Source organism: Somniosus microcephalus, chromosome 31 (assembly GCF_052327205.1).
Source record: "Somniosus microcephalus isolate GS21.2 chromosome 31, FLI_Smic_1.0, whole genome shotgun sequence".
NCBI lineage: Eukaryota > Metazoa > Chordata > Chondrichthyes > Squaliformes > Somniosidae > Somniosus > Somniosus microcephalus.
In genome coordinates this window covers 24,829,381-24,846,296 of record NC_141017.1, presented here as the reverse complement: position 1 = coordinate 24,846,296, position 16,916 = coordinate 24,829,381, and the positions used below count along the sequence as shown (strand labels likewise).

The window sequence follows — 16,916 nt, the reverse complement described above, 5'->3', positions numbered from 1 at the left end:
TAGTCCCACTCCCCCTGCTCTTTCCCCATAGCCCTGCAAATGTTTCCCCTTCACCCGAGCTGTGGTGAAGAACCAATTTGACTTGGTGCATGGATAGGCTACTTGATAGTTGGTTGGTTTCTTTCTCCTCTCTTTTCCCACCCCACAATCAAGGATAAATTACCAGGTACCCCCAGGCAGCGAAAGAAGCACCAACGCAGCACTGGGAGCAAGTCGCCATCCTGTTCTCTTAAACAGAAGGTTTGTACTGGTTCTACAGAGGGAAGGAAGGGGGTGCCGGTGGTGGGGGAGGAAAAGAACCAAATTCGAGTTAAATGTGCACTCTTGAAAAAAAGTGATGCCGTTCCTTATTGGGTCCGAACCATTTCGTAACGTGCCGTGGGGAGCGCGGGCAAAGATTTGACCAAACACACCAAGTCAATGGTCCACTGATAATGGGAGGAGCAACAGTGCATCAAAAACACACGCGCACAAGTGATTCTTTTAAATAAATTATTCCATTTAATGTGCGACTTTAGCAGGAATTTGCTTAAACAAAGGCCTAATGCACTCAATCCATCAGAGCCTTTGGGAGAGAGGGAGGCAAAATGAAGCCTTCGACTTATAAATAAACCTTGGTGCAGGCTCTACCACTCCATTGAGCAAGCTACTTCACCCATTCTCTACACCCAGAATTAAATCTTACCATTCGGTTTCAACCATTTCTTGGCGTGGAGGTAACTCTCCAGCATTCGCTCATTGAAGAGCATGTAGCCCATGGGCTCGGAGATAATGATATCGACCTGTTCTGGGATGCTAACTTCCTCCACCTTCCCAGGGATGATGAAGATGCGATCTGCTAGGTTGTTGCTCTTCACCAGCATCTGCCAAAGAGAATAACCATTTTTATTAGCGCCAGGCAATGTATGGATCTCTGTTCGTGTGTGTGTATAATCTCTTAGTAAGTACATGCGTCTCATCACTACTAGACTACAAATGCAGGGGACAGGGCAGAATTTTCTTACTAAATTGCTCAACTCTCACCACAAATACAGATTTGCAGAAATGGACAGGAAATCCCCAGAACCTCCTAGTTTTGTGCATCCTCTGTTGTAGCGACTGGTTTGACACAACTGAACAAGCTCACCCAGGCGACATCTTTCTACCAACATGTTTGTGAACAACCAAGGTTTGAGAGCAAAACGTGCGTTTCAGTGCTGGCCATCAGACTGGTGGAAGAACCAGGATGTGGGAGAGGCCAGATCACAATGTGAACACAATGCTCCCAGAATACCATTATTAGAGGAAATAAAGAACTTGGTTATTGTAAAGACCACGTTGCATACCACAGTAAATACGTTCAGGCTAGCAGCAAGTGTGCTCACACTGCCAGGTCTCTCACATCTTCATATCCTTCAAGATTCAGTTTTAGAGTGGAGTTAATTCAGTAAAGGACCACCATAAGGGAAAGCTGTCTTTGTGGACAAGTTGACGTAAGAAAACCACTAGGCACTTGGTCTAAGCATTAAGCAAAGCTTTAATCAACTGTTTTACAACATGGAGGTCTAGTTGTGTCCTTCACTAGTTCCTGTAAAAGAATGTCCTGAGCAAGCTGGACCCGTGGCAGAGTATTTATACTCTCCCTGGACAGCGCCACCAGCAGGCCGCCCAGTATTACTACAAGTCATTTCCACATGAATGGCTGATTTCCTGTCACAAGTGGTGCCTGTATTGTAGTGCGCTCCATGGGGATTCATCCAGGCAACACTATATTGTTCTACCAATTTCCTGAATCCACAGTATATTCAAAGAATAGCACAGCACAGAAGAGTCTACACTGGCTCTTTCAAAGGGCAATCCAGTTAGTCCCACTCCCCTGCTCTTTCCCCATATCCCTGCAATTTTTTCTCCTTCAAGTATTTATCCAATTCCCTTTTGAAGGCTGCTATTGAATCTGTGTCCACCGCCCCATCAGGCAGCGCGTTCCAAATCCTAACCACTCGTTGCATAAAAAAGCTTTTCCTCATGTCGCCTCTGGTTCTTTTGCTAATCACCTTAAACTTGTGCCCTCTGGTTATCGACTCTTCAGCTATTGGAAACAGTTTCTCTTTATTTACTCGATCAAAACCCTTCATGATTTTAAACACTTCTATCAAATCTCCTCTTAGCCTTCTCTACTCCCAAGGAGAACATCCCCAGCTTCTTCAGTCTATCCACATAGCTGTAATCCCTCATCCCTGGAATCATTCTAGTAAATCTCTTCTGTACCCTGTCTTGGGAGCACAGGCCAGCCGAGGCGGACTTTTCATCTCAATTACACGTTAGTCCAATTTACTCAAACACCACCTGCATCAGTTTGAATTCCAGGGAGAAAGGAATTCCTAGCCCCGAGAGGCACAAGTTGCACATTCACACCGTTCCATTAGCCAAGAATGGTGGCGCTGAAGCAGTGTGGCGGGATCCAAGATGGAGGCAATGAGAGCACGTCAACAGAAACATAAATTGACCAGGAGGAACAGCTTTGGAGCCCATTTGGAGATGCTCTCCATTTTGTTTCAACGGTCTACTAACATGCACAGTAGAGACAGTACAAACCTGGGCTCCAAAGCACCTGACCGAATAAAAATGTTTCAGATAAGCGTATCGTACATTTGTCTGTAATGAGTCAGCTGGCTGGTAGAGACCTCATGACACCACCCATTTCACTCCACTGTATATAATATATAGAACAGTGTGGTATTAAGTTTACACTCCTTCCAAAATAAACCCTCTTCCTCCTTTACCCCCCCCCCCCCTCCCCCTAGTACTTCCTTTTTGAGATAACAGAAAACGCTGGAAACACTCAGCAGGCCAGGCAGCATCCGTGGAGAGAGGAACAGAGTTAATGTTTCAGGTCTGTGACCCTTCGTCAGAACTGGAAAAAAGTTAGAGATGTAACAGGTTTTAAGCAAGTACAGAGGCAGGAAGGTGGGGGGGGGGGGGGGGGGGAAGGAGGGAGGGGAGGAAAGAACAAAAGGGATAGTCTGTGCTAGGATGAAAGGCAGGAGAGATTAAATGTTGCAAATGGGGTTGGCAGAATCATCAACAGCTGCCATGTGAAAAAAAAGAGGCAGTAGTTGTAGTCTGAAATTGTTGAACTCATTGTTGAGTCCAGAAGGCTGTAGAGTGTCTAATCAAATGATGAGGTGCTGTTCCTCGAGCTTACACTGTTCCAATGAAGCTCAATGTAAGAGGCCGAGGACAGAGAGGTCAGAGTGGGAGTGGAGCGGAGAATTAAAGTGACAGGCGACCAGAAGCTCGGTCACCCATACGGACTGAACGGTCACCCAATCTGCGTTTGGTCTCCCCAATGTAGAGGAGGCCGCATCGTGAGCAGCGAATACAGTATACTAGATTGCAAGAAGTACAAGTAAATCACTGTTTCACCTGGAAGGAGTGTTTGGGGCCCTGGACAGTGGGAAGGGAGGTTGGTAAAAGGACATGTGTTGCATCTCCTGCGCTTGCACAGGAAGGTGCCAGTGGGGAGGGGCTGTTGGGGCGATCGAGGAGTGGACCAGGGTGTTGCGGAGGGAGTGGTCCCTTCGGAATGCTGAAAGGGGAGGGGGGGGGGGAGATGCGTTTGGTGGTGGGATCACGCTTCCTTTTTGAGGTTGCACTGAACAGCTTGCTTAAAACTCAACCATCTTGATGAACCCCCAAAATAAGCCCAATTTGGCCAATGCACAGCAATGGAAACAACCTTCTGCAGGGACTCTCAGCCTGGTATCAGCATTATTTAAATCCACACCAAAGGGATTTACTGGAGGAAAATCTTTAAAACAGAACAATTGTTAAAGACACAATTTATTGACTCCATACAGTAAAATATAAACTCTGCAATGATAACCAGTTAAAAGAACATTTCAGAGGCTTGACATTCAATGGGCCGAATGGTCCTTCCCCCACCCTAGACTTTTCTTGCATTCAAAGCAAAGCATTCAGCTCCCTTCTCTGTATTAAGGTACGATTATTACACAGCAGGGCATCGGACATAGGTGAACTGTGGTGCAGTAACGGGGGTCGCGTGGGTTTTGTGTTTGACGGCTGCCAGACTTCAGCTGGATGCGTCAAGCTGCAGTCAGAAATCTCTGGCAGTCTGTGCGGAAATGTTGTCATAGACAGGAGTAGGAGGAGATAAAACAGAGTGAGGAGGAGGAGGAAGAGCAAGAGTATCAGCAGCTGTTCATTTTCAGATCAGCTCTCTCTAGAACATACATTACCAAATTCAGCCAAATGTATTTGTATTTTTTTAAATGTATTTTTTCTCTCCCACATGGCAGCTGTCTCTCATTCTGCCAGCGTATTTCACACTTCTAGAGCCATCTTTTGTCTCTTTACCGGTCCTATTACCATCACGTCTCATCTTGAATACCTCTTAATGTCTCTTCACCTCTCAGACCTTCCCTTTTGTTCTTTCATCCCCTCCCCCATTTCCCCGCCCCCAAACTGGCCTTTTAATCGGTTTCATTTCCTGCTTTTTTCTCAGTTCTGAAGAAGGGTTTCGACCTGAAACGTTAACTCTTTCTCTCTCCACGGATGTTGCCTGGCCTGCTGAGTTTTTCCAGCGTTTTCTGTTGTTATTTCAGCCAAATGTAACTTTAGTTCTCAAGACTTTCATAGTTTTAGATTAATTGTCTGGAACGGTGGATGCAGGTTAGCAGCGGAGCGGTGTCTAACATCGCTTTATAAAATCAACGTTTTTAATTATTTATGGTCAAAATCACTGGCAAGGACGGTTTCTTGGAAGGGTTAACAAAACTCTCTCTCGTGGACCTACAGAATGACCCCATACCCACTTTATTCCAATTCAGTACACTAACCTGTGACGCGCGAGCAAAGTGAACATGAGACCACAATGGAATAGCATGTTTGACCCAGTATATGAATAAAACTTGGCTCTCTTGGCAGGGGAAGGCCTGCCCTTCCCCAGCAACACCCCATTAGGGGAGGTCTCACCCAGACGCTAAAGAAAAACACACATTACACTGACTGTTAAAAAGGGATCGATCACCACAGGCTTACTGCAATACATTCCTTTACTGGATTTCTTCACACAGGGTTTCATGTACCTGGTGTTTATTGCAGCACAAATACAAATGTTAATGCAGTCTCGGAATGGCAGCCACCCCCTAGTGCCTCGGGGATAGGCAGCTCAGCCCAGTCAAACTTGCTTGGCTGCTTAGGAGGTCCTCATTGGCAAAGTTTGGAAAGCTGAAGAACTGTGCGGATGCAAACCTCCCCAGCACTCAAACACAGCCAGTCAATGACGCCGAGCTGAATTGTGTCACTGTGATCAGGAGTCACAGTTGGAGTATTTCCGGATCACCAGCAGGGAATCCGGGACAATTCGAATTGAATATTTACATCAAAAAGGACAGAACTCATTGCTACTGAAGACACAAACCCGGTCACAAATGCAATGTGGTATTACAGTTCAGTTCAAAAGGTCCAGGCATACACTATTGTAAGTATTTACCTACTAAAAGGTAAGAGGTGGCCAAGCTTCATTGATCATCTCACACGCCAGCTAACTATTTTCAGGTTTATTCACCCCAAGCTTCTATTCTGCAGCAGCATTTACACACAGGGCAAATCTGCCATCTCCACCGAGAAATAATCCACACTGCACAAACTTCAATGCCCCTTAATGTAAAGGGCTCAAATCTAATCAAAGTACAGCAACTGTAAGCACAGTGTTATTACTTTAGAGATATGTAGTGGCATGTACCCAACAAGATGTCTGCATTGCCCTCCCAAACATTCTAAAATCTGATCAACTCCAGTCTTTAGGCGAGGATGCTGGGCTCATATTCAACAGTCGACCACATCATTTAAGATAGTGGCAAGAGACCGTCAGCTCTTACGGTCTCTTGTGCATCTCCCCTCCCTTTTCCCACCATTGCTCCCCACCGCACCCGCTTTCCAGGAGGACCAGCACTGTGCTAAGGATTAGAGGAGTGTGGATTTGGGTCCACGAGTCTGCGTAATGCTGAAGTGACTATCTGAACCATGGAGTGTGTCTGTGCCTCTAGAAAAAAGTGACAGACCCAGACTTACAGCACGATTGGTGAATAACTCACAAAAGGAAAAAGAGGTTTAATTACCTGAACTTTTACGAAATTACAAATAGCTGTTTTCTGACAGGAACAATCACAAACAAATGAGTTAATCGGTTTTTAAATTGGTGTTGGTTGAGGGATAAGTCTACAGATAGTTCCACGGCATCCTTGGCGTTCACATAGACGCAGACGGGGGCCTCCATTTAACATCTCATCTGAAAGACTGCACCTCTGACAACGCAGCACTCACTCAGTACTGCACACAAGGGTGAGAAGAGAACAACTCCCTCTGCTACAAAAAGGCATACAGGTGCAGCAAGTAAATCAGTTCACACAGTTGTGGCTCAATATCATCTACAACTGTTAAAATGCCCTGGCATTTTAGGAACACAACCAAAACCACACAAACTCAAGTCTGTACTGGGGCCGGTCAAGTAAACAAAAAAAAAGACCACACCAACAATAAAAGCTTGCTCTTCCCAGTCTCCGATATATCAGGGCTGCACGAGCACAAATGAAGAAGAGTCCAAAGAATTGTAGAGCTTAACAGCCTCGCAGTTGCATCTCATAGCAGTAGTTGGCACATCAAGTGGCGGAGAGGTAGAAACGGCGTGCTCACCTCAGCATGCTGGGCCATGGTGCTCGCTTCCACTGCGTACACCTTCCGCGCTCCTGCTTGCACAGCAAAAAATGATAGAATCCCAGAGCCGCAGCCCACGTCTAGTACCACCTGCAAGAGACCAGTGTTTGCTTATGAATTAGCCGCTCATTCAGTAAGGTTCTCCAACAATCACAGATGCTCAGGTGAACAAAGCAGCACTCGCAGATGCACCTCCCAGATGAGGGGTGGGCAATTATTTTGGCTGGAGGACCACAGAACATGTTTAGGTGCGCTGTTGAGGGCCGCTCACCAACGTTACCCCTCCAAGGTGCGCACCAATCGCGAGATCCCGCGCAGGCCGCTCAAAGAGATTTTTGCTTTCCCAAATTATTTGCAGAGCGCCCTCGGCTCCTACCTTACAGCAATGCCAACTAGTCCCTGAAGGGCAAAACTAGATTTGTCTGGATTACATGATCCCATTTAAAACTTTACTTCACTTTTTTTAAAGTTCCAGTTATCATTGCAAATATGTAATATTTTGGTGTACATTTTCTCAGAGCGTGTAGTTTAAAAATAAAAAAATTCTCTCCTTTTTGCAAATTTTTCTCCGTGTTTGCACAAGCTAACTTTATCAAGGGCTCCTCACTCTGCTATATAAAAAACCCACCAGAAACCCAAACATGAAGAAGTTGGGCTTCCCCTTGTGTGCTAGAGTGGAAGTGAAAGAGAGAGAATGAGTGTGCATATTTGCTTTTGGGAACAGGGGGGGTGGTTTACATAAAAGGCTCAAATGGGGACAGGTTTCACTGTGGAGCAGTGTTAGCTTAAGCCAGGGGATGGGTTTATTTATCGAATAAACAGGCCCTTAATTTGACCTCATCAAGTGTCATCCTGCGCTCTTTTTGACCAAGTCACAGCATCAGCAAAGTTTGATGAGGGGTTTTGATGCATGGGTGGATTATTTGTGAATATATATATATATATATATTTTTTTTTTTAAATAAAAGGCGGGAGTAAAGCTGCTCGACTGCGCGCTGTGCAAGATTATAAGGCAACTGCAAAACAAGTGATTATTACCTCAACTTACCACACGGGCAAACTGCAATTCGACAGAACTCACTTCCCATTAGGATCAACAGACGCAGTGTGTCAATGTTCAAGTACCAGTAAGACCAAGATATAGACTCACAGTACAGCACGGCATGGCATGAAAGACGGGCTGCTCATTTCAACTCCCACACACACAACCAAGCTTGCTCAGTGCTTACCTTGTCTTTAAAATCTGTGTGGTTTTGGAGTATTGCCCTTTGGTAGGTGCCTGTCCGTATGTAGTCTTGCATCATATTCTGTTGTTGTGACAAGTATCCGTAGAACTGCAAGAAGACAGAGACTTAAAAACACAGTCTGAAGTAAATATTTATTATTTTTTAGGATTAGTTTGTTATAACAAGAAATTAGTTTGTGCTTTTTGTAAAAATTCATTCTCGGGATGTGGGCATCGCTGGCAAGGCCAGCATTTATTGCACATCCCTAATTGCCCTCGAGACGGTGGTGGTGAGCAGCCTTCTTGAACCGCTGCAGTCCGTGTGGCAAATGGCATGGCAGGCTTTACTGCTAGAGGGTTGGTGTACAAGAGTAAGGAAGTCTTGCTACAATTGTACTGGGCTGGCGAGACCACACCTGGAGTATTGTGCATAGTTTTGGTCTCCTTATCGGAGGAAGGATATACTTGCCTTAGAGGCAGTGCAACAAATGTTCACTAGATCAATCCCTGGGATGTGAGGGCTGTCCTATGAGAAGAGATTGAGCCTATACTCTCTGGGGTTTAGAAGAATGAGAGGTGGCCTCCTTGAAACATGTAAGATTCTGAGGGGGATTGACAGAGAGATGCTGAGAGGTTGTTTCCCCTGGCTGGAGAGTCTAGAGCTGGGGGCATAGTCTCAGGATAAGGGGTCGCCCTTTTAAGACCGAGATGAGGAGAAATGTCTTCAACAACAACTTGTATTTATAGAGCGCCTTTAACGTAGTAAAATGTCCCACGGCGTTTCACAGGAGTATTATAAGACAAAAAATTTGACACAGAGCCACATAAAGAGAAATTAGGTGACAAAAGCTTGGTCAAAGAGATAGGTTTTAAGGAGCATCTTAAAGGAGGAAAGAGAGGTAGAGAGGCGGAGAGGTTTAGGAAGGGAATTCCAGAGCTTGGTGCCTAGGCAACAATGGTTGAGCGATTATAAATCAAGGATGGGTGGTTTTGTGGGGCTGGAGAAGATTACAGAGAAGGGAGGGGCAAGGCCATGGAGGGATTTGAAAACAAGGATGAGAATTTTGAAATAGAGGCGCTGCTTAACCGGGAGCCAATGTAAGTCAGCGAGCACAGGGGAGATGGGTGAACGGGACTTGGTGCGAGTTCAGACACGGGCAGCTGAGTTTTGGATGACCTCAAGTTTGCGTAGGGTAGAATGTGGGTGGCCAGCTAGGAGTGCGGTGGAATAGTCAAGTCTAGAGGCAACAAAGGCATGGATGAGGGTTTCAGCAGCAGATGAGTTGAGGCAAGGGCAGAGACAGGCGATGTTACGGAGATGGAAATAGGCGGTCTTTGTTATGCTGCGGATGTGTGGCCGGAAGCTCATTTCAGAGTCAAATATGACACCAAGGTTGCGAACAGTGTGGTTCAGCCTCAGACAGATGTCAGGGAGAGGGACGGAGTCAGTGGCTAGGGAACGGAGTTTGTGGCTTCGGTCTTCCCATTATTTAACTGGAGAAAATTTCTGCTCATCCAGAACTGGATGTCGGACAAGCAGCCTGACAATTTAGAGACCGTGGAGGGGTCGAGAGAAGTGGTAATGAGGTAGAGCTGGGTGTCGTCAGCGTACATGTGGAAACCGACGCTGTGTTTTCTGATGATGTCGCCGAGGAGTAGCACGTTGATTAGAAATAGGAGGGGGCCAACAGAGGTAATAGGAGGGGGGCCAACAGCGGTAACTATGCGGGAACAGGAAGAGAAGTTGTTGCAGGTGATTCTCTGGCTACGAGTAGATAAGAGAAGAATGGAACCAGGTGAGTGCAGTTCCACCCAGCTAGACGACGGTGGAGAGGCGTTGGAAAAGGCCTCAGAGGGTTGTGAATCTTTGGAATTATCTGCCCCAAAGGGCTGTAGATGCTCAGTCATTGAGTATATTCAAAGCGGAGATCGATAGATTTTTGGACTCTAGGGGAATCCAGGGATATGCAGATAGTGTAGGAAAGTGTTGAGGTCGAAGATCAGCCATGATCTTATTGAATGGCGGAGCAGGCTCGAGGGGTCATATGGCCTACTCCCACTGCTAATTCTTACGTTCTTATAAAAGGTGCTCCCACAGTGTTGTTAGGTAGAGACTTGCAGGATTTTGACCCAGGAACTCCCTACCTAACAGCACTGCGGGAGGACCTTCACCACACAGACTGCAGCAGTGGCTCGCCACCACCTCCTCAAAAGAAAGACTTGCATTTATATAGCGCCTTTCACGAAGACAGGACGTCCCAAAGCGCTTTACAGCCAATGAAGTACTTTTTGAAGTGTAGTCACTGTTGCAATGTAGGAAACGTGGCAGCCAATTTGAGCACAGCAAGCTCCCACAAATAGCAATGCGATAATGACCAGATAATTTGTTTTGTAGTGATGTTGATTGAGGGAGAAATTTTGACCAGGACAACAGGTATAGCTCCTCTGCGATATAATGCCACGGGATCTTTTATGTCCACCTGAGAGAGCAGATAGGCTTTGGTCTCATCCGAAAGACGGCACCTCTGGCAGTGCAGCACTCCCTCAGTACTGCACTGGAGTGTCTTGTTGTTTCTTAGCTCCACCTGAAGTGATGCATCTTGATTTTCAGAGCCAAGATCCTTTCTCTCTACTGTCTTTATGCCATTGTTTATTATCAGGGCTACTCCCCCCCACCCCACCCTTTTCCATTTTTCCTCGAGGGCAATAAATGCTGGCCTTGCCAGCGACACCCACATCCAGTGAATGAATACAAAGAGTTTGAAGTATACAGCCCAGTAGAACACTTCTGCTGAGAAATATGTGCTCTTATATTCTGTAGCTACATCCCGTGATGGATGAAAAATGTAAAAATGGGGACATCAGGCAAGAACTACGATGTCCTCCACTGGGTACGGTAGCATAGTGGTCATGTTACTGGACTAGTAATCCAGAGGCCTAGACTACTGATCCAGAAACAAGAGCTCAAATCCCACCATGGCAGCTGGGAATTTACATTCAATTAAATAAATCTGGAATAAAAAACTAATACAATGCTGGTGACCATAAAACTACCGGATTGTCATTAAAAACTCATCTGGTTCACTAATGTCCCTTAGGGAAGGCAATCTGCTGGCCTATGGGTGACTCTAGACCCACAGCAATGTGGTTGACTCTTAACTGCATTCTGAAATGGCCTAGCAAGCCACTCTGTTGTATTCAAGAGCAATTGGAGATAAGCAATAAATGCTAGCCTTGCCGGCAACGTCCATGTCCTGGTGAATAGAAAAAAAATACTGGCTAACGAGGCTCACAAGTGAAAGACAGCAATACGGGCAAAGTACTGGAGGGTACACCCAGCAACAGTCAGCGTCTTCAGGAGAGAAGGGAAGCAAACTGGGGCGTGGGGGGAGGGAAAGAGACACTAAACTATTGGTAACTAAAATAGGTGAGAACTGAGGAAAGAACAGTCAGTCAGTCATTGAGATTTCCTAAAAAGACAACTACAACACTAGGAGACAGTACCTGGAAATACTGCACAGCAGAAGACTCCTCTGTTCGGTCACTGAAGACAGATCGCTCAAGGTTGTGACCTCTGCAGTTTTTCAGAATATTAAAAAAGGAGTAGAACTCTAGAGAGACAGTACAAAAGGAACTGAGCACAGCCAGAACATTTAAACAATGTTTACAGACACTCAGCTACTGCACATACTGAGGGAAAAACATCTGCCATTTTAGTTACATTATTTTTGGGGGGGACCTCGGGGGAAAGTCCAGCAGCTCTGGTACCAGCCCCGACTGGGTAGACACAGGCTGCTTCTCAGCGGTGTTGCTCGATAACTGTGGGGCAGAAGCAAGACAGGAGCATCCAGACCCACTCCTCCAACTAAACTAGTAACAGAACAGCACCAGAAATCAGTCGCAAAGCAGCCAATGGCCCTTCCAACCAATGGAGCAAATGGTGAACAGAAGCAGACACTAGACGGCCCTCAAAATGGTGGAGTGTGTCTGGGGGGCGGGAAGAGTTTAGGACTGGATGGACAAAAGGACCAGTCATCTCCAACATACTACAGGGCAAGTACTTACTCTCTGTAAAAGTCTTCCCACAGAAGGAGCTTCCCACTCTCGCCTCTCAGTCTGCTGGTTTTAGGTATGGGCAGTAAATGCGGGCCTTGCCCGTGAATGAATTTTTAAAAAAGTATATTTTTACCATGTTTTTTTTTTAATTTGTTGGCGACACCAGCAAGACAGCATTTATTGCCCAGAGGGCATTAGGAGTTCACCCATTAGTAGATTTTTTAAAATAAATCAAATTCAATCACCATGATGGGATTTGACCTCGTCTGCTGGTCCAGACCATAACCACTGCCACTTCCGGTGACAAGAGCGATCCGGGTCGACAGCCAGGCCCCAGCAGGTTAGGTTCAATTCAGGAAGAATGTGAAAAAGAGTTAGAATGCTCATCAGTTTCTTGCAATATAATTCCATTGGATTAAACATGGTCGTGACTCGGTAGCCATCTGGGCAACTCCCGGTGCTGGGCCAATGTCTGCAAACAGCAGCAGGGGAATGACCAAAGGACAGGTTCCTACAACAAACATTTCCACCATTACCAAACCCACATGCTACATCTTTTCTAAAAGCAAAACACTGCGGATGCTGGAAATCTGAAATCTAAACAGAAAATGCTGGAAATACTCAGCGGGTCAGGCAGCGTCTGTGGAGAGAGAAACAGAGTTAACGTTTCAGGTCCGAGACCTTGCGTCAGTTGTCATGGACCTGAAACGTTAACTCTGTTCCTCTCTCCACAGATGCTGCCTGACCCGCTGAGTGTTTCCCGCACTTCCTATGTTTTTATGCTACATCCTTTATACGTTATGAGCCAAACGCATTACTGGTTTCATTCCCCAAGACAAGACCAGGTTGTACTCGTGAGACACGGCCCTTACCGTTCTGCGATGGAAACTGCAGGAGGACACTGCTACATCCCAACGTGATGATGAAGGACTGTTTGCCGACCCGACTGCATTCCGTTTCCCTATTCACTGCACATTTAAACACACAGATCGTCTCATCTGTAGGATTAGAGAGTCCATATCAAGATTAAGACTACACACAGTACAGCATCAGTGAACCACCACTCGGTGGCTCTGGTTAACAGCAGAGCACCATTTTTAACATCGAAAAGCTTCCCCAGGAGGTGCTCCCATACCTACAGGAACAAGATTCTGCACGGTCTAAAAGCACCAATTTCTGCACGGATGTTACTGCAATCAGCAACAGTCCTAGCTTTACGATGGGAATGGATTACATTCCAATTCATCGTTCACACTGCGTACGCTTTGGGTCCAAAGACTGATGTGCGGTTTTCCACCATATAGGAGAGGACGTTTGGCAGAGAGTTACAAAGCGTTAATTCCACTGATGGCCTCCAGCTGCCAGGGCAGACTTTACACACAAACAGCTGGGGAAGGAGAGGGGCACACACAAAGATTAAATACATTTCTTGCTGCGCTCCTCTCCTCACAGGAGCCAGCAGAGACACATAGCTCAGCCGCTGCATCGTTTGGAACACTCCTGAACGTGCACTCAACCTCTACCCTGACCTAAAGACCAGTTTTGTGAAACACCTAGGGTTAAAAATTGAAGGCGCCAACTTCACCGGGGCATTACTTTTAGCTACTGGAAGCGCCCCGCATCCCTCGTGGGGCGCTGCGAGTCAATTATCGCTGCGCTACGTGCCGTGGTATTGCAGGCCTTCCTCCCCTTGCGCAGCTGTCGAAGTCTCGACTCCCGAGTAAGACTCTTAAACACAAAGTATCGTTAAAGACAGGCTTTATTTGCTTGCAAGGGAAGAGTTGTGTAGACAAGGGCTACATCAGACCTCTTCAAAGTAATACAGAATTTGTAACATTTATACAGTACAGAAACAAAACAGGCTTTCTATGCCACATGACATAGTATTGAATCATACCGGATTACAAAGGCACAGACCTTGCGAATTATTGGAACAACGTATTCCAGGCTTCGTTAGAATAACGAACGGAAATACCTTGGGATAAGATTAACTAATCCTTTGTTATGGGATCTCTCTGTTCCTTCTGTTCTCTCACTGTACTAACTAGGCCTGTGGGCTGACGTTTACCTTATCATGTCCTTGGCTGTTTGTTTGGTAAATGAGGCTCCTTGTTAAGCTCATCACAGACAAGGAGTACGTATGTGGCATTCCTAAATTGTCTCGTTCCCTTCAAACATGATTAGTGAATCATGCTGTTGGCCATTTAAAGTTTAAATGAATTTTATTCTATGCCCAGGAAGCCATTTTATGTCTAAGTAAGAAACTGTACTTCCACACAGTGAATCTGGGGCCCAGCTGGGCCCCCGGGAATCGGGAGTGCTGGTAAAAAGAGCCCGGCATTCAAGAGAAGTGCCGGGCTCACGGAGCGCAGCCGGCACTCCACCGGGGGAGGGGGCGTTCCAGGAGGCCGGGGACAGGAGCACAGGCAGGTGCTGGCAGGTGGCCAGCAACAAAAATGGCTCCCCGACCGCAGGTAAGCCCCCCTGATCCCGTCGGACATAGTGCCCGGCGGGAAGTCAGGAGGGGCGCTCCCGAAGGTCGCAGCCGGGGTGCAAGCAGGGTGCTGCACACGGCAAGGACGTCATCGGCACAGCGTCCCGGGGCGCTACCAGTGAGCACCACCGCTAAATTCCACAGGAGGCGCTGCGCCCGAGCGCTAGTTGCTTTGCGCCCCGTTAGTGCCAACGGGAGGCGCAAAGCAACCCAATTTTACCCCCCGCTCCCGGTTTCTTTACAAACACTGCCCCAAACTCAATTAGAATGAGCAGAGAGTCAAGGTACCCAACAACTGGCAGTAGAAGGACACGCGACTCCTGCTCCTTCAGCGAGCCACCCACCCACCCCCCTAGCAGATAACAGTAAACTTTAAATTAGTGAAGGTAAAATCAACCCAAATGTATCCTCGTAATTGTAAATTCCTCCACACCACCTCTCACCCAGATTACAACCCTCCCTGCATTGAATCAGTTCCATTCTGTATCTCATGCTCCAAGAATAGCAGACAGCAAATTCAACTCAACAAATGAGAAGATACCGTGCCACAGAAAACATGCCCCAATCATTATGGGCTCCTGATTAAAGTTGCAGTAGTCAATCAGCAGGGACGGACTTGGTCACTTGCCCACCAACCCCCGCCCCCACCCATCATTACATCAAGGCACCCAACTGAGTCACAAACCGACAAGAGCAGTTACCTCAAAGACCATCTTTTATTAACAAGAGGGCCTGGGGAGAAGACGCAATATCGAGAGAGGAAATTCCTCGGACGCATTTTTGCAAGATTGAGTGCATGGAATTTCTACACAACAAAGTGCTTCTAGATTTACAAGTTGCTGGACAAATGGAATGAGGTTCTGTACAGAAAATGAATTCATCCAGAGTGGAATTTAACAGAGCTAACAGGAACATAGTTGTTTACATCTCAAGTCTCGAGATTCCTTTACAGTTAAAATAAATCTGTCCCGGTAGTTCTGGGAACCAGCACAAAGGTCGATCCCTCCGTCCGAGACTGCGTCTGAGGGTCCTCACCGAGGGAGGATCTTGCAAGACCCTGCAAATCCATCTCCGGCACGGCAAGAGAGCCCCAGGTGGGCAGAGGAAATGCTTCAAGGACACCCTCAAAGTCTCCTTGAAAAAGTGTAACATCCCCACTACCGACACCTGGGAATCCCTGGCCCAAGACCGCACAAAGTGGAGGAGAAGCATCCGCGAAGGCGCCAAACACCTCGAGTCTCTCCGCCGGGAGCAAGCGGAAGCCAAGCGCAAACAGCGGAAGGAGCGCACGTCAACCCAAGCACCCCACCCACCCGCCCCTTCAACCACCGTCTGCCCCACCTGTGGCAGAGACTGTAGGTCCCGCATTGGACTCATCAGTCACCTGAGAACTCATTCTTAATGAGGAAGCAAGTCATCCTCGGTTCCAAGGGACTTCCCAAGAAGACGTCACCGTGGAGGGGCGCAATAAACTTTGTTAAGTGGATGGAACAAAGAAGCGGCACAATATTTAACTTAAGCAGAGGTGAGCACCTGAGCACCTACACGGGTTACAACACGCAGGATGTTGAAGCCGCGGGGGAGGGAGGGGCGTTTACAGAATTAACAGCAGCTCACACACAATACATTCCGAAACAGAATTAACCCGGGCTCCCAGGTACACATCATCCAAGGTGATACTCTCCATTGGACAGAAAAATAAACCTATTACACCCGAGCTGACCAACACACACTACACAAGCTGGAGCTGGCCATCTCCAGCTGAATTATATATTTCTTCCCCCTCGTATATCAATACATATTATACAAAAAACAACTGTTGCTAGAGGATGTTCCAAGGTCACGACATGTAAAGATAAATTGTTTAAGCTTAGCTCAACACCTTAAAATGTGTAAGAATGGAGGGCTGCACAAGCACATTTGAAATCTCCCACCCCATCCCTCTTTCCCCCGGTTGATCGCTCTCATTCTGTGAAGAAGTTCAGATCCATCGGCACAACCCGTCACATTTAGCCCTATTAACAGTTTTCAGTGCAAGTCACTGATTGCCCCAAACCGCTCTCCAATTCTTAATTCCGAACCTGTGATTGCATGCAACATGGCGCACAGAGGGCCTGATGAATTTTCAGATATGCTGAACGCTCTAAATACTTGGGGAGAAACCTTGTAAACTTCGATTTAAAAAGCAATAACCTTGTATTATTTTTTTCAATATAAAAAGAGACTTGCATTTATATAGAGCCTGTCACAACCTCAGGACGTCCCACAGTGCTTTACAGCCAATCACGTACTCTTGGTGTAGTTACTGTTGTAATGTAGGAAACGCGGCAGCGAATTTACACACAGCAAGCTCCCACAATTAGTAACGAGGTAATGACCAGATAGTCTGTTTTTTTAATGATGTTGACTGAGGGATAAATATTG

General features: G+C 46.6%; 1 protein-coding gene across 3 annotated transcripts in view; it reads right to left on the bottom strand.

The window, feature by feature from the left end:
- Nucleotides 1-16,916, bottom strand: part of carm1 (coactivator-associated arginine methyltransferase 1) — a 100,960-nt gene that overhangs the window by 58,703 nt on the left and 25,341 nt on the right. For 2 of the 3 annotated variants that reach the window (XM_085971645.1, XM_085971646.1), the window contains exons 2-6: nucleotides 12,871-12,996; nucleotides 11,447-11,553; nucleotides 7,947-8,051; nucleotides 6,697-6,807; nucleotides 686-863 (exon numbers count right to left, since the gene is read on the bottom strand). In XM_085971645.1, coding sequence (XP_085827771.1) covers nucleotides 686-863; nucleotides 6,697-6,807; nucleotides 7,947-8,051; nucleotides 11,447-11,553; nucleotides 12,871-12,996 — 627 coding nt within the window. Of the gene's footprint in view, nucleotides 1-685; nucleotides 864-6,696; nucleotides 6,808-7,946; nucleotides 8,052-11,446; nucleotides 11,554-12,243; nucleotides 12,668-12,870; nucleotides 12,997-16,916 lie in introns of those variants that run through there. The other variant, XM_085971647.1, reaches the window with a different exon arrangement.